Consider the following 21,614-nt stretch of genomic DNA (forward strand, 5'->3'; position numbering starts at 1 on the left):
AAAAGAGGTAGGGTTTCAGCTTCTTTACAGCCCACGCAACTGCGTAAGCCTCTTTTTCAACAACAGCACAGTTCCTTTCTCTTGTTCTCAGTTGCCTGCTACTATAGGGTACAGGTTGCTCTACGCCTTGAGAGTGCAGCTGTTCTAACGATGCTCCAATCCCAAAATCACAGGCATCTGTCTGGATAATGAACTCCTGACCATAGTCTGGGAATTTTAAGAACTGGAGTCAACAGCCTCAAAGGTATATTCGTCCAAAAAAAGTGGCTTGCCTAATAGGAGTCAAACTTAACCATACCTACACGGCTGCTATCATCGACCCTGCGATATACACATATATCTACAACAATCCATGTGTGATGGCATTATTGCACAACATTGCATGGTTTTACATTGTTCATGTTGCATGTAAAGGAGTGGCGGGATCCCAATTGGTTGAAATCTTTGAATCTATGAATGTTATTCCTGGAGTCAGCAGTAAAGAAATCAGAGATATGATGTAACTCTCATGAATTATGGATTTGTGTTAGGGAGAATTCTCATCTATGGCTAATTTCCCTCACCTAGTGAATCCCCCAGCGGCTTCGCTGGACTTCTGGAGTTTATTTTTTTCCACTTGGTAAGAGTGAGAGCTTTTCCCCCACTCTTACCTGTGTTTTGCTTTGTGTTTCTATCTGTTTTTGTGATTGTGGACTCTGAAGTACGCCACTTCAGCAGCCCCCTTCTTTTTGTGTGTCACACAGCACCTTCAGTGTCGTGGCACAGGGATGTCTATGAGACTTCCCTCAACTACATTTCTGAGGCGACTACCGTCCCCCAGAAAAGGGTAAAGTTACCATTAACTTTACTTAGTCAATCTACCACGGATCCAGTACACCCCATCTTCCATGGAGTAATGGAAAGGGTTAATTCGTATCCCTTTTTATCTGTACCTCCTAGAGCATTGTTTCGCTCTTTTAACATTTAGACTTGGCTGGTGGCAGTGGTATCTACCCTAACTTTTCTACCGCGATTACATTAGATAAACGTGGTACTGTTCTTGGCTATTATATTAGCCTCGAACATAAACCCGCTTGACCAAATCGTCTTTCTTTTGGCTCCGGTTGGGTTTATTCGCCATTTCTTTTTGTCCTTCTTGTGTATTACTTTGCACGGCAAACTAGGTTTGCCTTCTTTGTTCACTGTCTTTTGGCGGGCTTCTGCTCAGAAGCCCTTCTCAAGGCGCCTGGGTGTCTAGATGGGCTGAATGTGAGGGAGGGGTGTAGTTCCCCCTGCACAGGGTATCCTAAGAAACCCAAATCACACTTTGTCATGATTGGCCAGGGTAGTTGTCCGGGCTGGACAACCCCCCTGCTGGGTGTTTGACAGCCAGGCTGTGTGAATGGGGTTTTTTCACATAAAAGGCAGGTCTCTTGGGCTAGAAGTCAGAGAGTCGCTACTGGCTACAAGGAAACGAAGAGAAGCGGAGAGAACGACGGCTGCTGCAACCACCCTGTCCCGGTGAAGCCCTGCTGCAGTCCTGAGCTATCTTCCCTTCAACGACCTAGAGAAGATCCAGTCCGGATTCTTCTTCCCTTGAGCTTGGTGGGGATAACCAGCTCATCTTCTACAGCCAGAGGATCCTCTTCCTTGGTCAAAATCGCTGCACGCTGCTGTAGTGGTCTGGATAGCCACCTGAAGAGCCTCTCCTGTTTTTAAGGAGCACTCCTTTTATTCCTCGTCGCTGCTGCCGGCTTCATCCCTGTGTGGTGCAAACCCCCTTCAGACATCCTCCTTCACACCGAAGATCCAGGAATCGTGGGTCTGCGGGAAACCAACAGGAACAACTGCCAGGGCACCAGCTGCACCATTTGAACACGTTACTGTGTTCTGCTTGAGGAAATTGGGTGAATCCCTTTGTCTTCATTTCCAAGGCTTGCCCTTGTCTTACCTCCTTCTTATAACTTTTGCTTCCGAACATTGACAATATCGAAGTACTTTTGGCTACGTTGAATCGTGAACTGTCTGACTGTGTGATCTTCGGCAACAGGCTCCGGTGTCTTTCGACCCTTGCTCCGGCCCTTTGACTTTTGAACTCCTGTCTCTGAGTGTTTCTTTATTCTACCTGCCTAACCAAAATATTGCCTGTGATTTTTGCCTCCAACTCCCTCTGGGTATCTCAGGTGCTAAGTGTGTTTTTGCCCCGGTAGCATTTCATGTCACGGATATGCGTTTATTTAGTAGACCGAACTGTCAAAAAGTGATCGTATTCGCGGTAACATGTTTTGTTCCTAACACCGGTTCATTCAAACTTAACTTGAGACTTACTGTACAAAGTGAATTGGTTAGTTGCAGTATATTTAACATGTGGTTTTTATTGAAGTTTAATAGAAGTGTTGTGTTCATAACGAATGGTTTAAAAATAAATTTACTTATATTTTTCTACCTGAAACCTTGAGTCAGTGTTTGCTTGAGTCACAGTAATTGTGGTCCCTTTGTGTAATCTCTGCTACTGCTCATATATTCTTGAGATAAGCCTGGCTGCTCCGCCACTGCTACCACTGTGACATAGTAGTACGGGCTTGTACCAAAGGTAAAACTTGTATTGCCACCTGTAGTCTTAATTGTGTGTAGTGTTCCCTAAGGGCACTGCACAGGATTCTGCCTAACAATTTGAAAACCACTTCTGTTTGTTTACCAACCAAACATGGCTGAATGTGTGGTCACAATAGTATTACTCGGTGAAAAATGTAAAAAAAAAAAATAGCAGGTTGTGTCACCATATCTTAGTGAGTCACTATACAAACCTCACTATGAGTTTGGCCTGAGCTCTTAAATGCGGCGGTAATAGTATTACCATTTAAGGGCTGACCAAATCACGAGTTGGGTGGAAAATGGCATTCTTACCTTCAACTTTTTGTTGGAGATAAACATGACAATTTTCAGGCCGTTTTCAGCGCCATTACCGGCGGTAATAGCGCTCCCCAACCCTATTGGGTCATATGGAATGGTGATTTACCATTAGCGCTATTAGCGTTAAGCGTTATCCTGGTGGTTTTACCACCGGGATACCGCAACTCGTGATGAGGCCCAAGTATTTTGCATTACTCACATCTAAGTAAAAGTGGTGTTATGTTGATAGATGTGTACTCATTGAGGAAGTTAAACACTCTATGGAATGATTACTTTTTGGACAAGGAGAAGGTTGAACTGCTGCTGCTTCTGTTCAGACCTTGCAATACCTTTTGAGCAGAGCCAATAACTTCATAGTTGCCGAGCCAAAAATGACCAGGGACATAAACAATGGGCATCATTATGAGTGTAGCGGCCCGGAAATAAAGGTGCCGGTAAGCTTACCGGCACCCCTATTTCCAGGCTGCCACACTACAAGTCTGCCTGCAGGGGCCATCGCGGCTGGCAGGTCTGACCCTGCCGGGTGCAACGGCCACAGTTAGCAACGTTGCCGGTGCTTCTGAGTCCCCATTTCCATGGTGTCCTATGGGACTCCATGGGAATGAGGACTTACCAAATCCGATGCCGGTGGCACCGGCGGGTTACTGCCTACCTCGTAATGTCAAAAACAACATGTTCAGCCAAAGCTTGAACCAAAGTGATTTATTTTAAAAACATGTTCTTATTTTGCTACATTAATGCCGTTATAATTGGTGTTCCCAGACAAATTGAAAGTAACTTATGTCCGCTAAAAATGTTAAAATTTAGGTAGAAAATGTCACGCATATTATGTATTGAAGAGATAATTGCCACTATTCACTTTGCATTTCCAGGGAGAAGCCGGCATGAAAGGAAACCAAGGAGAAAAGGTAAAGTTCTTTGCTTTGTGATAGCCATCAATCACACTGCCATTCCACATGTTAATGCATCCACCTGATACAAACACAAGGCTACCTTTTACTCAAGCTGTCACTCTCTGGAACAAAAAGAAACCAAGATTTGCATGAGCGCAGAGACTAAATCATCACAGCTTTTCACGAAATTGTTCTGGCGGGAGAGGGAACAGTGCCATGAAATTGTGCTTGAAACCTACATTGTCGCTGCCTATTCCCTGTTCTATTAGAAAGGTAATTTTTTTCTTGCTGCGCTTCCGTTTCCCTTACAGTCTGTTTATGAGAACATAGTTTAATGTTTAAAAAGAGACAACCTGCCCTAATGCCATTCACTAGTAATAGGGTGATGTTGTGGCTGTGGAGTGGCATCGATCACAGGTTTCACAAAGCGGTGGCTGTAGGATAGGGCAGATGAGTGTCAGCGTGCAGTCTTTGTGGAGTCTTCTTCTCATCTCTTTTCACTTATAGTTGGACGTCTGATATTCCATGTCCCATTCCTGACACCATATCTGCATAGCCACATGAGCCCTAGATGCATAAACAGAAGCATTGTCCTTATGCCATTCACTAGTAATAGGGTGATGATGTGTCTGTGGAGTAGCTCCACAGCAGACAGATGTATATATTTATTTATTTTATTGAGCATTTGTTAGGCGCTTTATACAACTGATTAGTGTTTCAACAATGGCAAAAACAGTAAAATACAGTCCATGTCCTGCTAGGCCTTGTGACATTCAGCTGTGCAAGTGCAGTGGGGAGAAGTGCAGGAGATGGGAAGAGAGGGGGTGGACCACATGAGTAGCCAGGTGCTGTTGGAGAGCCCAGGAGGGAAGTGCTAAGGGGAGCCAGGGAGGAAAACTTCAGGATAAGGGCATGCGGCTCCCACAGGTGGGATGCAGAGCCACCAAGCAGTGCCCACAGGGCAGTGCAGTGGGGGTGGGGTGCTGGTATTGAATGGGAGGAAGGGCGTGAAATCCTGTGAAATATATGAGTACTAGGGCACCAGTTGCAGCGGCAGTGGTGTGATTAGCAGGGCAGGGAAAGAGGAAACGTGGTAGAGAAGAGCAGAGTTCTGAGCAGTTTCTGAAACATGAGGAGGTCTGGCTCAAGTCTGAGAGGGGCAGAGAGGTCATTCCAGAGGGAGGAACCAGCCAAGGAGAGAGCCCTGCCTCAAACTCTCTGCTTATAGATGTGTTTGACAGTCAAAGAGTGGGAATTAGAGCGGTGTAGGGCTCTAGCAGAGGGAGTATTTAGGAAGGGAAAGTTGGAGATAGTATGGTCCCAGGTCCCATAAGGCTTTGTGGATGATGCAGAGGGTCTTGAATTTGATTCTTGCAGCCACCGGGAGCCAGTGGAGACATTTTAGGGCTGGAGAGATACAGTCCCTGGGCTTGAGGCCAAGGATAACTCCTGCAGCCCTATTCTGGATTAGCTGGAGGGGGCGTAGGGAGAAAAGAGGGAATTGAGAAAGACGCTGTTGCAATGGTCCAGACTGGAGAGGACCAGAGCTCTGGAGAAAATGAGCTTGTGGGGGAAGGTGAGGAAAGGAGGAATGCCTCTGAGGAGGTGGAGCTGGAAGGGAAATTTCTTAGTAAGGTCCATGATGTGAGGGATAAAAAAAGAGAGAAATCGAAGATGACCCTGAGATTTTTGGCCTCACAAGATGGTGGAGGTAGAGGGCCTAAAGAGGGTGGCTAGAGGGTAGGAGGAAAAGAGGGCATAGGTGTCACAATCAGAAGGAGCTCCGTCTTACTGGCATTAAGGCAGAGATCATTAACTGCACACCATGCCACAATGGTGGACAGGCAGTCAGGGATCAGAGAGGAGGAGGAGGAGGAGTTAGTAGAGGGAATGTTGAAGGAAAGCTGTGTGTCATCGACATAACACTGAAAATGGGGAGAGAAGAAGGAAATTAGGTGAGCAAGAGGGACCAGGTAGATATTGAAGAATCAGGGCTATAGGATAGAGCCCCGGGGGATGCTCTAGGTAGAGAGTGAGTTGGTGGAGGAGAAAGGGCCCAATTGCAATTGAGAGGGGCTATTAGTGAGAAAAGAGGTCAGCCAATCTAATGCCCGGTCAGTGATGCTGAGGTTGTCTCAGAGTCATTTTATGAGGATTGAATGGTTGACCATATCAAAAGCAGAGGAGAGATCAAGGAGAATAAGAACAGCAGAAGAGTTGTATCCGAGATTTGCAAGCATGGTTTCATAGGTTTTCAGGAGAGCAGTTTACGTGGCTGTGGATGCCCAGAATCCAGATTGATGGTGATGAAGGCAACCAACAAAATCATTGTGGAAGGTCAGTTGGGGAGAGCCAACTTCTAAAAGAGTTTACCCAGAAAGGGAGTAGTGTAAGTAGGGTGATGGTTAGCCAGGCAGGAGGGGTCAGTGGATGGCTTTTTTAAAGAGGGTGCACAAGGGCAGTGGTCGACGTGTACGAAAAGCAGTAGTGGAACTATGTTCCCTGCTGGCCTGCATCTACTCCCCACAAAACCCCACCACCACGCCCCCTCCCACACACAATACAAACCCCCAAACACTTGCACCTGCTGTTTAAGGGAACGTCCAGTGTTTTATTTTAAAATGAAACTATTCCGGGACAGTTTCTTTTTAAAATAAAAGTATAGGAGCTGTAAAACGTAATTTAAAAAAGTACAGGAGCAACGCTCCTGACCGCTCCCGCTCACTTCGACCGCTGCACAAGGGAGTGCTTGAGGGATAGAGGGAAAGAGCCAGTGGCAAAGGAGTTGTTATAGAAGTCAGCAAGAACCGGGGCGAGAGAGGAGATGTTGTCCTTAAAGGTTCTGGAGGAGCAGGGGAGCACCTGTTTGTAGGAGGCCTTCATAGAGCAGACCACTTTAGAGACCTCATCTGGTGCAATGGCCAGGAGGGAGGAAAGTGAAGAAGTGGGAGGAGGAGAGCCAAAGGAGGCAGGGGGGTAGGTGTGGAAGTGGAGATGGGGGGTGGAGGAGAGTGAGGACAGGATGTCCTGAGTTTTTTTAAAGTTAAGTGGGAGGCCAAAGCAGTGCAGAGAGCCTGGGAGGGGACGAGAGAGGAGGAGACTGCAGCTGGATTGGCAAGTTCGTTGCAAATTTTAAAAAGTGTGGCCGAGTTATTAGTGGCTCCGGAGATGCGGGCTTGCTTGGCACAATCTATTTGGTGACATCACACACAGGATTTCACAAAGCGGTAGCTGTAGGATAGACGGATGACTTTCAGCTTGTGGTCTTTATGTAGTCTTGCTTCTCATCGCTTTTCACTCAAAGTTGAATGTCTGATACTGCAGGTTCCCATCCTGACAGCATATCTGCAAAGAGAGACACCTGAGCCCTAAATGCATAAACAAAAACAATTGTTTAGACACATGGGATAGACTCATGTTCAGGCTTAAAGCCATGGGCTGATCAGGATCGTTTTGTCAGATCATATTCAGGGTTCTAACTGATGTAACAGTCTGCTCCCTAAAAGAACTACTGCAGAGTCCTATCGCCCCCTACAAAAGTTACTGCAGAACGCTGATGGCTACGTTTTTTACATATATGCCATTTCGGGCTGAACGAAATGGCCCGTATTACACAACTTGTGAGAAAGACGAGATATGATGCGAAGCCTCAAAAATGCCTGATTTTCAATTCTATATTTGGTTCCCGTTGTGCACTTTAGGACATAGTCAATGTGCTGGGTGTGTTCCTACAGTGGTGCTTTAAAATATGGGTGTTGTCTAATTTGAATTGTGGTCTTCCCCCTTAAATGCAGAATTTGGACTGTAGACCAGCCGGGACTTAGAACATATGTTATGCTCCCAGGGGGGAAGGTGTAAAAGAGTCAGGCCAAAAGTAGGCGAAGGGATGTCTGGCGTACATGGGGCTCTGCTGTTGTACACATTATACACCAGGAAACTTTGCATTTAAACAATAAGACCCCACCTTCTCAGTGTGCAATGACTGCAATGCAGGCGAGTGTACAATTGGATGGAAGACCAGGGTTGTAAAGTAGCACAGAGTGGACACTGGGCCAGGCATGTTCAAAACCTTTGGTGAGACCTTACTTGGAGTGTTGTGCCCACTTTTGTTCCATGTCTTCAAAAGTATATTTCTAACAGTTTAGAAGAGAAATACCAGGGTTGTTCAGCAAGAACCGCTTCAAAAATATCACAAAGGCGGATGCAGGACATGCACGTGGAATGTCTAGAAGGAAGTAGATGGGAGTGTAAGCACAGGCTTTCAATAGCCCATGGGATAGATCAAAGGGGTCGGGAGATAAGGCCTCATTGGGGTTGGCAATGAATAACATAAAACACTTCACTAAATGGATAATATTTTCTGGAATTGAACTCCAGGCCGAATTGTGTCGCAAAAGCACCACACCAGTTCTAAAATGACTTGGAGATGCACACACGAGCAAGCACAATGTTCAGAAAAATGCACAGAGCTGGAGAAAATGTGTGGTCTGTTGTGCTAAACCTGGAAGCAATACAACAAATGTGTGAGCCCGCAGTCAATTTCTAACCAGGGATGTCATTTCACCAAAATGCCCCAAGTGACATCACAGGAAGTGAAGGCAAATGACCTTACGATTTTTTAGATGCCAGGTGCTCTCATTTCAGCCAGATATAAGAGCCAAGGCACAGAGGGAGGCATGATTTATCCACAATTACACATTTGGGGAATGCCATTTTCCAGGTTCGATGTGGGGTTTATGTAAAACATACATATTTCTAACAGAGTAACCAAAATCTGTAACGCAGGCTACAGCTAGTTTATGAAACATCTATAGATCAATGGACACAGAAGTACATGTTATTTGTGGCGTTGTTGTGTTAAACAAGCCAAAAACCACTGACCTGGGGAGGCGTGCGCTGCTGTTTGACGAGAAAAATGCTGCACGAGCAAGGCCTGAAAATTAAATCATTGACCAGGATTTAGTATCAACAACAGTCCGTGGCTATAAATGTATATATGATTCAGATACAACTACGATAGAAGAAACCTATTAGACTGGTCTGCGTGCACAGAGGGGAGTGCACCTACTAAGGTTATATTTGCTGGAGTATAATACCTGGGAAAGGTTCTTTCAACATACCCAAGACCCCACATCATTTTTATTATTTAAGCATAATACTGGGTGCCAGAGGACTTTATAAAAAACACCATTTAATGCAATATCATTCAGGGATGTCATTTCACCAAAATGCCAGGGGTAGCGGAAAAGACTTCACATGACCTTTGCCCTCTGATGACATCACAGGAAGTGATGTTATTTGACCCCCCACCACACCTCGAAGTGTCATCACGGAAAGCGGTGGAACACGACCTTTCAACCCTTGACAATACAGGAAGGGACATCACATATTGTTCCTAAGTACACTACGAAAAATATGGTTGCGATATCACTATAATGGTATATACATTTCATACAAGAATGGATCACCATATGTATCGTTAATATCAGTGTGTATAGGACAATATTACCAAATTACTGCGAATGCAAGCAGACGTCCAAGGCCAAATGATAATGATATGTTATTATATAGCACTTGCGCTTAAGCACTTTATATCGATCAAATATACATACAATATCACCCAACCTTTGTTGGTACTCATTTATCGACCGCAGAAGGGTGAAAGGCTGACTTGAGGTGTTTAAGAACAGGCTAAATCAGTGATTCACCACCTGAAGTGTGCCTGGAAATAAACCTTTATGAGTCTAGCAATTATTGGATACAATTCCAGAAAGGCAAATTATGTGTTATTCCTATTTTCTTATTTAACATCACTGCTCAAAGTGATACACTTGTGGAACCCCCGATTGTTTTAAGAATCCTGAACAAGAAAGTCAGCCACTCCAAAAATAAAGGGCCACAGCACAGGAGCTTACATTTAAAAATAAAAGAAGAAAAAAAAAAGACAGAAAAAGAGTTAAAGAGGTCGCAAGGGAGCCCACAGGGGTAGCAAGGGAGACATCTGGGGTGGCAGCTGCGACCCCTGGTGACCCCCAATTGATGTCCCTGATATCATTGCTGTAGACAAAAATTCATAGCACCATACAGTTATTTAAAATTGAATACACGCACAAATTGCTTCTCACCCGGGGACACACTGGCAGACTTCGAGGCTTGCACTGCGCACTACTCCTTTGTCAGACCCAGTGGAGCCCAATGGCGTTGCACAAATTTGGCAGCTCCCCTGCGAGCCATGCTGTGGGCCCCCCCCCAAGCTCCTTAACAAAGCACATGGCACGCCACACCCCGCACCGGTCCAGACCACCACGCGTGCCCAATGTCCATGATGATTATGCCGCAGCAGGGACATGCACTTCTGCAAGTGAAAGAAGTAAATAAATGTTTAATTCAAAGCTTAAATCTTTAACGTAACATGGAGAGAAGGGAGTGGTGCCTGGTCCCTAAATATACCAGCCACCGGTGGTGGCTGGTGAGTTGTTTTTTGGAGGGTGTAAATATTTGCTACAAGTATGAGATTGTGACTGAGCAGAGTGAGGGAGCCGAACTAACAAAAATGGGTTAGGGGGCATCCAGGGGGATTATTCTCCCTTCCCAGAGCAAATGTTTTGAATAATGGGTTAAAATGGTGCATTACTTAGCACACTTACGGGGAAAATGTGGGTAAAAGGCCAACAATGTGGGTAAAAGGCCAACAATCGGTTTTGTAGGGTGTAGGGTAAATCATGAAAAACAGTACAATAGATGCAAGTCACCAAAAGTGCACAGGGCATTTCCCAATGCATTATCATGCCGGTCCCTGCAATATATGCCAGTATAAAAAACATTTGTATCCTGACTGTGCCCATACAGTTCCATGCTGGCTCCAACATATGCTAGTATTCCCATAAAAGGCCATACTTATGTTCACTTTAAGACGTTTTTCTATAGTATCATTACTGACACTGGGCAAAAAACTGGTTCGGCCAATATATGCCTGTGCTCCTATGTAAGTACCTACTCCCGTTGGTTTGGCCATCAAAAGTGGCGTGTCACAATAGGAAAGCCTGTCCAAAGTGGTTCCAATGTAATCCAGGCTAGACCCATAAGAACACTTATCTTGCTTGATTCATCATAGATTGTCAGTTAATAACAACTTCATGCTACAGTAAAGAATACACAGGCCGCTACACCAAAACATCAGTCTAGCTAGGTAACACTACGTATCATGCTTGCTTTTTTAAAGATACAGTTTAATAAATTTCATGCCACTGCAAGCAATGGCTAGACTGACTGTAACAAAATGCCAGTCTAGCCACTGAATGGCACACATGAACTTGCCTTTGCCCAAAAATACCAGTAAAACATTTAAAGTCAATAAAGGATGCAGCAAAAATGTTCCAGTAATCCCCAGTCTCCCAGGGCCTTACACACACATGCATCCCCTTTCACCCACCAGTCACTCACCCATATATCTCCTCTCACACTCACTCACACTGGATTCACCACATAAGCACACACCAAACCCCACACAGAACATTCAAACACACTACCAGATGTATGTTCATTCACCCACCAGTCACTCACACCTTCTCTTACATCCACTCATTGCATTCTCTACACAGGCACACACCCACCTACCCAGAACATTCAAAAACACACATCACATCACTTATCATTTACCCACAAGTCACTCACACCTTCTCTTACATCCACTCATTGCATTCTCTACACAGGCGCAGTTACACCCTCCCACCCGCCCAAAACATTCAAAAACACACATCACTTCACTTCTCATTCACCCACCCACAAGTCACTCACACCTTCTCTTACATCCACTCATTACATTGTCTACACAGGCACACACCCACCCACTCAGAACATTCAAAAAATCACATACCATCACTTCTCATTCACCCACCAGTCACTCACACCTTCTCTTGCATTCATTGCATTCTCTACACAGGCACACACCCACCAACCGAGAACCTTCAAAAACTCAAATCGCATCACATCACTTTTCATTTGCCCACCATTCACATACATACATCTGGCACGCACTTAACACATGCAAAACACACATCATATTACAAATAAAAGTCTTTTTACCTATTTCTTGCAGCTTCAGTCCATCCTTCCAGTCCCCCTTGGCTCCTCCGTGCTGCTCACAAACAGGAAGCAGGAAGCTACAAGAGCTTCCTGGTTCCTGTATGTGAGCTGCAAGGCAGCCAAGGGAGAAGGGTTTGGAGCTGAACGTGGCATGTGACATGTGCCACATGTCACAGCTCCAACCCCTACTCAGTGCCTCCCCGGCGCAGCCTTCACCCTGATGACCTTTTTTTAAAGGTGGGGTCGCAAGGGAATCCCCAGGGGTTGCACCTGTGGCCACTATGGGTTGCAGTTGCAACCCTGGTGAACCCCAAATGACATCCCTGTTTCTAGCACAAAGAACTATGGGTGTAGTGACGAGTTCAGTGTGGCGGTAAAACATCGGGTGTTTCGGATGATCATGTTTTTAGCCACTCCACCAATTCCGAGATTCAGTTCTAAAACTAATATTTTACACTAGATTTTCTGTGGAGGCAATTACCTGCATAGAATACACATTACTGCATGTGGTAATTACGGTATCCAGTCATAATGTCGAATACAATATTTTCGAAAGTAAAAATGTCGAAAATATTTAGTCGAAAAACAAAAATGTCGAAAAACAAAAATGTCGACTTTTTTTCGATTTTTTTCGATTTTATGTGTTAATAATAAATATTTTATTAAACTTTTTTTTAAAAATAATTAAAGGTATTTCCATGTGGGGTGGGGGTGATGGGGAGGATGGGGATAGGGGTTTGGGATGGTTTTTTTAATAATTAATTAATTATTTAATATTATATTAAAGATTTTTTTAAAATAATTAAAGGTATATCTATGGGGGGTGGGGGGGATGGGAAGGAGGGGAGGGGGGTTGGGGTAGGGGTTTGGGATGGGGGGGTTGGGGGGGGACCCCCCCCCCATAATAAATGTTACTATCTGGGTAAAAAAAAAAAAAAAGTGTTTTGGGTTTTCGATTTTTTTTTCGACATTTTTTTTTCGAAATTATGACTTTTCCTATTATATGTATGTGTTTTCGACTTTTTTACATTCGACATTTTTTTTCGACATTTTTGCTATTCGACATTATGTTTTCGACTTTTTGACTATAAACCGGTAATTACCACATGTAGCAATTTAAAAAAGGCAGTAATGACTAATGCCCATGGGGAATAACAGAAGGGCCTACGTGACTCGAAATCATGTGGAACCCTTAAAATGACTATATACAATAATGTATCACTGTTTGGCAGCATTTTCAGTGGAAGCACTGCCAACTCACAGCTCTGCCTTTTATCTCCATTGAGCAACACCACATAAACTGTGTAAAGCCATTAACAAAACTTTTCACAAGTTTCAGCTTTCTTATTTCGAAACACATTTCTGAACACAATTTGTCTCGTTGATTTTCATTCTGTCTCCTTGTCTCTGTCTCTCACACACACCAACTATATACTCTCACTAGCGTAAATATATGTTATTAGCAACCTTGGTGCACAGCACAGATTGCATTAAGTCCGGGATAAATCTCACGATCCAGGCCCGGGGCTGGAGCAACCCGAGCAGTGGAGGCTCCCACCAGCCATCTTCCCTCATGCTCCCTGCTCTACCGGTTGGCCATCCCCCACTTGTTCCCCACCCTCCTCCACCACTCACCAGATGCGGTGCACCATGTTGCACCTCTCTCTCTATCCATGGCCACTATGAAAATGGAGCGGGGGCTCCTGGTAGATCTCTGCCCTTAATTTTCATGGTGGCCATGTTAGGTGAGGATGCCTTTGTGGGAATCAACAGGACACGGTGAGCGCGTGACCCATTGATTCACACAAATGTTTTGCTGTTTGCACCCGAGGCTTAACCTCGGAGTGCTAATAACAATAAGCACTCGTTCTGGGGGCTTCAGTGGGTGGTGATACACCAGGCCCAGCATTAAGGTTCTCGCTTCACTCTGGCTTAAATATGAATATGAATGATAGGGTGGGCACCACTCTTGAAACAACGGTTCAAACAATATACAAAACAATATGGAGTACTACAGAGAATATGTCCCTGGCACAAGGAACCCCTGAAGCAGTATGCAAATCACCCAGAGAATCAACCCAGGCACTGTGTACTCGACCAATGGGCCGGATCGGCCATTCAAATGCGTGTCCAATCAAAATATTTGCAAAAATGTGAAGCACACAAGGCGCAAAGCACACAGAATACTCGCGTTAACACCATAAGATGATTCAAAATATTTGAATACACAATAATAAAAAAGTGAGGCAAACAGATCGTATGTGTGAAGCCAATGCATTTCGGACATCAGTCCACCATCAGGGCTGGGTTTGATACCGCTCAGTGCAGAGGTTGAATCCTCAAAATAAAAGAAGGGCCAGTATCCTAAAGCAGGTAAGTATGTGATGTCGGTCCTGTGTGTCTACGAAAACAGCAGATGAACCCAACTGCTGATGAAGCTGGAATCCTGTTAGCACGTCCTTCCGCTCTGATAGTAAAATAAGAATATGAGGCTGCAGAAAGATAGCATTGGAAAGTAGGCAATGGAGCAACATGCTCTAACCTTTTCAAATGTTTGGATAAAGTCGTTACACTAATAGACCCAATCCCATATTAAAAGATGTATTTAAAATGCCTTAAAATAAAATCCTTTGAAATCCTTTGAAATGGAAAGATCCTCTGAAGTGCTGATGAGCCCCCACCTGCCGATGACACGTTGGGCAGTGGAGGTTACCAATAATAAAGGTGTAATCCATTTTATTTCTAACATTCACACTCTATTTGAACTTGTTTTATATTATTAAAATGTGTATATATATTTTTTATCTTTCACCAGTCATGTACATCTTCTTGATATTTTAATATATGTATGGCCTACTGTTTCGAAGACGTTTTGTGCTTTCATTTTATTAACAGACCGTTTCTGTTGTTTTGCCATCTCCCTGCAGATAGCTTTAGTTTTGGTTGAAAGTTGTCAAAGACAACTTTACCAAAGTATTCCCATGTATATTGGATTAGTGTGAGGATACGTTCCAATGTTCTCCCCTTTTTTTTCCCTTTATGGTGTGAATGCATCATTGTTTAGTCTATGGATCATATCTGCTGGTTGTGGCACATATAATCGTTACCTTATGGACACACCAATACTATGGTTAAGAGAGAGAAGAAAAGGGTGTTGAGATGGAATTCCTCTTCTTCATCACAGTCCTCCCCTTTGTCAGTCCATAACCAGTCCTTCTTCTGCATTACCGTTCTTTCTCACAGTACTCCCTTCTCCGTCACCCCAGTCCTTCATCATAGTCTCCATCATGTTCATTTTCCTTTCTACAGTCCATCATATTCTCTCTCCTTTGACACAATCCTGTACTTCATCATAGTATTTCTCATTCACCTCAGTCCTTCTGTCACATAGCCCCAGCTATGGCAGTCATCCCTGCACCTGAACTAATGCTTTGCATGGTTTTTATAATATTTTAAAGTAGCCTTTTATGCTAGTAATTGATTAGTCACTTAATTTCTAATTAACATTCACATGCAATGAAATACCCTTTTGTTTGTATGTTTGCACTGTCTACAGTCTTCCAAAGGGCCCTCCATCCCACAGCACTTTGAGGCCATAACAACGGCAGTAGGTGCTATACAATAATCAAATTACCTGAACATAACATGCTATTTTTCCTTCATCGCAGTCTTTCTTCTTCATAGATCCTTCTGCACAGTCATTGCGCCTCATTACGACTTTGGAGGCAGCCATGCTCTTAATAAGGGCACGGCTGCCTCCAAATCGTGTCCGGGTTCCCTGAATGGGGAAATACCGGGCCAGTCTGACTTTGGAGGGCCCGGTAGTTCCTCCTTCAGGGAACCCGGACCCAGACCATCCCCATTACCATTCGAGCCCCCATAGGGGACAAAGAAAGAAGAAATGTTTAAGAGAAGTACGAAAGGAAGGGAGAGTGGTTAAGGACTGAATAGACAGAGATTAAGGATTCATACGCTTAGCTGCGAATAAAGAGAAAGCACAAAAGCAAGAGGAGGCACAAGTTGGATTAGGGACAGACAGAATATGAAGAGATTCAGAGTGGAGAGAACAAACTGGAACATACATGGGAGTAAGGGAAGAAAGGTAAGAGGGGGCCAGGCCATTAATTAATTTGAAGATAATACATGAGGAATGATAAAGCAAGTGTGATGCAAAGGAAAGCCAGGAAATAGATTTAAGGGAAGAAAGGATAGATGTACAATTAGAGAGACAAGAAAAGTGTGAACTACAGAATTGAAAATAGATTTTAGAGGGGAGAGCCTACAGTGAGGGGGACAAATGAGTAAATCAGAACAATAATCAAGGCGTGATAGGACCAGAGACGTAACGTATAGTTTAGTAGCTTGGAAAGAGAGAAAGGCACACGTTTTATGAATATTATAGAGGGGCTAGAGACAAGAAAGACACATAGGAAATATGGTCCTGAAAAGAAAAGGAAGAGTCAAAGACAACATCAGATAGCGAGCAGAATTACTAATTGGGATGGAGAAGGTGGGAAAGAAATGGAAGCAGGAAACGTACTAGAAGAAAGGGAGGAAGCAGGAAAGAATAGGATTTCTGTCATGGATGAATTAAGATGAAGAAAATGTGAATACATCCAAGACTGGATAGCTAAAAGACAGGAAGAGATGGTCTAGTGAAGAGTCTGTGAATGCTGAAAAGGAGACAAAGCTTTGGGTGCCTTCTGCATAAAAATGACAGGACAAGCTAAAAAGCTACTAATAGAGCCAAGAGATGAACAGTAGAGAGACAAGAGAAGGGGACCAAGAACAGTACCTTGAGGAACACCACACAAGAGGGGAAATGTGTCTGACATTTTGCCAGTAGAGGACACTGAGAAGCAGCGATCAGAAAGATAGGATAGGAACCACCAATAGATTGAGTAAAAAAAACACAGATGCGAAAGTAGCTAGTAGTAAAGAGTGATCGACCGTATCAAAGGCGGCTGATTGGTCGAGTAGAATGAGAATAGAATAAGTGACAGAGAGAAGTGCAGTTTTTACGTGGAATGAAGAGGACAGAAACCGGGTTGAAGTGGAGAAAGAAGTGAATGATGATCAAGAAACCTGTGTGTAGGTATATCATGTTCTGCAATCCTAGAAAGAGAAGGCAACAGAAATATGGGGCAGTAGTAGTTAGAGGGAATAGATACATTGAGAATCTTGCTTTTTGAAGATATGAAGGATAACAGCATGCTTGGAATCAGAAGGACAAACTCATGTGGATGGAAGGTGTGCAGAAGAAGATAGGAAAAGGTTGCTGGTGTGGAAACATCTTAAGAACAAGTGAGCAGGGAGCAGGATCGAGTGGGAAGGCAGTAGGGTGTGCCCCGAGAGGAATTGGGCAGTAGGTACTCAAAGGTTGGAGCAAATGAGAACAAAGTAAATAGAGTAGGTGGTGAAAGAGAAGGTGATTGAATACTAGTATTAACAGTTACAAAAATGACTGAGCGAAGGCTAGCTCCTTTTTTGTTGAAGTAGAAAGTTGAATCTGCAGGGGAGATGGCTGAAAAACAGGAAGGGTCAGGGGGAGAAGGAGGAAGTATATGGTTCAGAAGCTGTGAAGGACTGCAGGGATGGGATGAGAATGAAATGGTAGATCACAATAGTACGGAATCATAAGAGGAATGAATGATCGAAAGATGAGCCATGCCAGCGGAGGACTGAGACATTTTCCAGGGCCTTACAGCGCCACGTAAGGAAGTATGAAAGGAAAAAAGGTCAGCAGTAAGGCAGGGCTGGTGGGAGGGTTGTGAGAAGGACAAAAAGATTCAGTGGGATAAAGAGTATCAAGTGATGACCATCGCAAAGCATTATTAAGCGAGGACATAGCGAGTTCGACATTACAATCCTTTTTCATAGTCCTTCCCCTTCATCAGAGTCCTTCATCATTTTCCTTCTTCACTTTAGTCCTTCTAATTTGTGACAGGCTGGCACCTTTGTAATAGTTCTTCTCATTCACCCTACTCCGACTGTCACAGGCACAGTCACTCAGTCAGTCAGTCTCCTCTTTCTGCATCCCCTCTTTATTGCCTCATCTATCTGTTCCTCTTCAGTGTGACGCTCTTTGTGCCTCTGTCTCATTTCCTACCTCGCTTGTTATCTCTTCCTCTCGTCATCATGATTACTTTATTGTGCACCAAAAGTCATCAGCACATAACTCGGATTAATACTCTAAATATAATGTGTAGACTATGATTTATAAAATAATAATATATTGAACAGGAGTTGTTACACACTGTGTAAAGCAACCACAACATCACTTTCTCACAGTTCTACTCACCTCTGTCTTAGCAAGGCTGGCAAAGCTAGGGAGCCTGGGCCTTTCTTCATTCATCCTGGGCTGCAGTGAGATGGCGGACCACTACTTCTGTCACCCTCTCATTCTTAGCGGATGTGCAGTATGCTTACATATTTTGATATGTTTTGAATTAAACAGTGTTAGGATTCCACTTCCATCTCCATCTGCAAAAGCCTTGGCATTAGATTAAGAAATGCACCGCCACGTTCTCAAAGGTCTTCTTATGCCATTCCTAGAGGACAGCCTTAGGATCCTTGCTGCACAAAGCAGTGAGATTGCTCAGATGGAGGCATCACAATGTAAACCTCAGAAATGGCTTCCTGGCTTTCATGTGTATATAAGAGGTGATATAAGCCTCCTTTCCCCATATAGTTTTATGTTTAAAATACCAGAACAGCGTGGGGCATGTATCTGGGTTGCCCAACATCACCTCCCTTCACACATCCCAAAATCACTTCCCCCCACTTCCCTGTGGGAATCCCAAGTGATTGTAGCTGGGGACTCCCACATGGTTCCAAAGTCAAATGCACACAGTAATCCTCACCCTGACCAGCCATGGGATGTTCATACAAGCATACAACTCTAAAATGTCTTTCAGTAGGGTTTTTTATACTCCAAGTTCTGGGCTACCCCGTAGTCTAACGGCAATTGGTGACAGGGTGATAAAATCAGCGATAGGACAAAGCCGGGTCTCTCGATACAGGGGTCCCATCAAAGTTCCTGTCAACAATGAAAAGAGGTTTCTAAGGAAGGAATGTTCAGCTACAGTCGCAGCTGCGCATGGTGCGTAGCCCAAGACTTAAGCACCGAATATAGCATCAGTGACATACTTCTGTATAAAGCACCTGTGCTGGGGAATTTCCCCAAACTTCCTATTGGACCTCAGAACCCTGCCGCCATATTAGCCCAATTTGTTCTAACTCCTTTCCACCTGTGCCCCCCACCCTGTTTTATTATCAAAGCAGACTGCCAAGTACTAAAAGTGTGCTACAACCTGTAAACATCTGTTTGGGACATTTAGCTGGGCCCAGCTTTGGTGCCTTTTTTCGCTCCTATTAAAGCCAAGCTTCTTGTGAGTGCATTATTTCTAAAAGGTGCCCCGTATGTTATGCTTTCATGGGAGGATGTGTGTGAGTCGGTAGCACGACATTGTCCACACATAACAGGAGTGGGGCATCATGGCTTCCTACCTTGTGCACATTCAGTTGCTGGCCAAGCAGAAAAATGCTCTTATACATCATTCAAAATAGGGTGGCAACGCGCATAGTCTGACACTCATCCCTAGGAAACATTGCCCTGTCACTGCCGAAAGCAACACATTTATGCTATGCACACACATCTTCTCTGCATCCCCCAAGCCTGTGTATGGATCTGTGTATGGTATTTCTACATTTTGCAGCCCCACTTGGTTGGAGGGTTTGAGGTAGGCATGGATCTTAAACTCTGTTATCAGGTGTGAGCAGTTGCTTCAGTTATCCCAGAGGGGCATGCTCAGGCAATAATACTGCTCAAATGTGTCTCTGCATGAAATGGGCATATGGCATTCATGCTATCAAATCTTCTTTAAATCAGTTATAGGTAGCATTTTAGCATGAATGTTGATGCCTCTTTGCATGTACATAACTGGCAAACTGGTGTTGGGTAATGGGTACAGCACAATATTGTCATCTTGCCGCCAACTATAGTTATCAAACAGCACATGCCTTCCCACACATTGTCCCATATCATGCATGGCTGTATCTTATTTCAGCCCGGTAAAGTCCTAAATGTTGGGACTGTTCCTTCACATTGATGATGGCATACTGGATGACACAGAGATCAAAAACATTTCATGAGTCATCTTATGTTAGAGGTATTCAAACAGCCAGCAAATGTTAACCACTGACCTAATAATAGCCATGTGAAGAACAGCACTTACGCTCGCATGTTCTTCGTCCTTGGACCATTCAACATACATTCATGCCTGTAAATGTAAAATGCAATGAACAGCTGCAGCAATAAGCATTGACAAAAGCCCAAACTATTGGCTTTGTCATTACATATATAAAAATATCATGATAAAAGGAACACAACAATGTAAATGTGACCTTACCAATACACTGCAGCTGTGATATCAAACACCATTGTATAGTGTAATCTAGTTCTGAATGTTTGCCTCTATGCTATAGTGTTACTGTGATTCTTCAACATGTTGTTTGTTGCACAGTATTACTCTCAAATCCTTCACAGGCATTCCTCTACCTGGCTATCAGGGGAAAGGAAAAATAAAATCATCAGATGCGTTATATAATTATGTAGCTTAATGCGATGAATGTCTTCTCATCATCCTTATTTTAATTTTCTATCCATACTTGTTCTCACTTCTGACTACATCTCTTTTAAAAGTCTCATTTCCCTCTGTCTTTAAGCACAACTAATCTTGTCCTCAGAGCCTCCCTCTCACCTTTCATTCTCAGCCCACTCGCCTTCTTCAGTTAGTTTCTCATCATGTTCTTTATGCGTTCACATATTCGCACTCACTACATTTCGTAACTCTTTTCTTCCATAATGTCAACTATGTGTAACGAATAAGGTACACCTTCTAAGCAGGTGTGTAATTAAGCTCTCTTTTATCTAACATTTGTTTTAGGGGGAAGTAGGAGAAACAGGTTTGCCTGGTATCCCTGGAAGCCCAGGACCAGAGGTATGTAGATTTATTTAATAACAATAAATAGGGAAACGTCTTTAGCAAAATGCTGACATTTGGAGTAAAGCATCACGAACCCGTGAAGTGTTTACATATGGGGGTGTGTGTACATCGTGTCTTCTTTCTGCATTATGTTTTCTTCGTGGTTAAAAGTGAGGATTTTCTTTCCCTGGGAGTGGTATTTAATCCTGCATAGTAGAATTGTTAGATTAACAATATGAAAATATCACATGCTTGCATTAATGTAACTTTTACATATCAAATGAAACATTTAAAGTTCAGAGATAGCATTTAAATATGTTAAAATACTTCGGTTTATTTCTTAGAAATTCATGAGTTTTCGAAAGATGGGCCTTTTTAAAGGTTACAAAAGATATACACTTTTTCTTTAAGTTGACACGCCTTCTTTAGAAGATGCACACTTCGTTTACAACTTTAAAAATATGGGTTTGTCAAAACATATTTACACATATGAACTGCTGGAAAGTTCTAGTAATTTCATTTCCCCTTTTATCTAACAATCCCAACTTTATTGCAATTGAAGTGACTTACTTGTTCAAAAAGTAATTTTGAATGTGTTCAAATTTGGTGAAACAATGAAACATTCCTCAAACAGATCCTAATGTTCCAAGATAACTTGTATTAAATAAAAAATAAAACCTTCACATTGCTTGAGTTTATACTCCTTTTGAAAAAAAAATCCTATGCATCATATTTATGAGATTCATATTATTTTTTA

General features: G+C 43.4%; 1 protein-coding gene across 3 annotated transcripts in view; it reads left to right on the top strand.

The window, feature by feature from the left end:
• Positions 1-21,614, top strand: part of COL19A1 (collagen type XIX alpha 1 chain) — a 2,241,461-nt gene that overhangs the window by 1,853,243 nt on the left and 366,604 nt on the right. For all 3 annotated transcript variants that reach the window (XM_069606203.1, XM_069606204.1, XM_069606205.1), the window contains exons 24-25: positions 3,765-3,800; positions 20,819-20,872. In XM_069606203.1, the coding sequence (XP_069462304.1) occupies positions 3,765-3,800; positions 20,819-20,872 (90 nt within the window). The remainder of the gene's footprint in view (positions 1-3,764; positions 3,801-20,818; positions 20,873-21,614) is intronic.

This window comes from Ambystoma mexicanum, chromosome 4p (genome assembly GCF_040938575.1).
Source record: "Ambystoma mexicanum isolate Mex_15411 chromosome 4p, UKY_AmexF1_1, whole genome shotgun sequence".
Lineage (NCBI taxonomy): Eukaryota > Metazoa > Chordata > Amphibia > Caudata > Ambystomatidae > Ambystoma > Ambystoma mexicanum.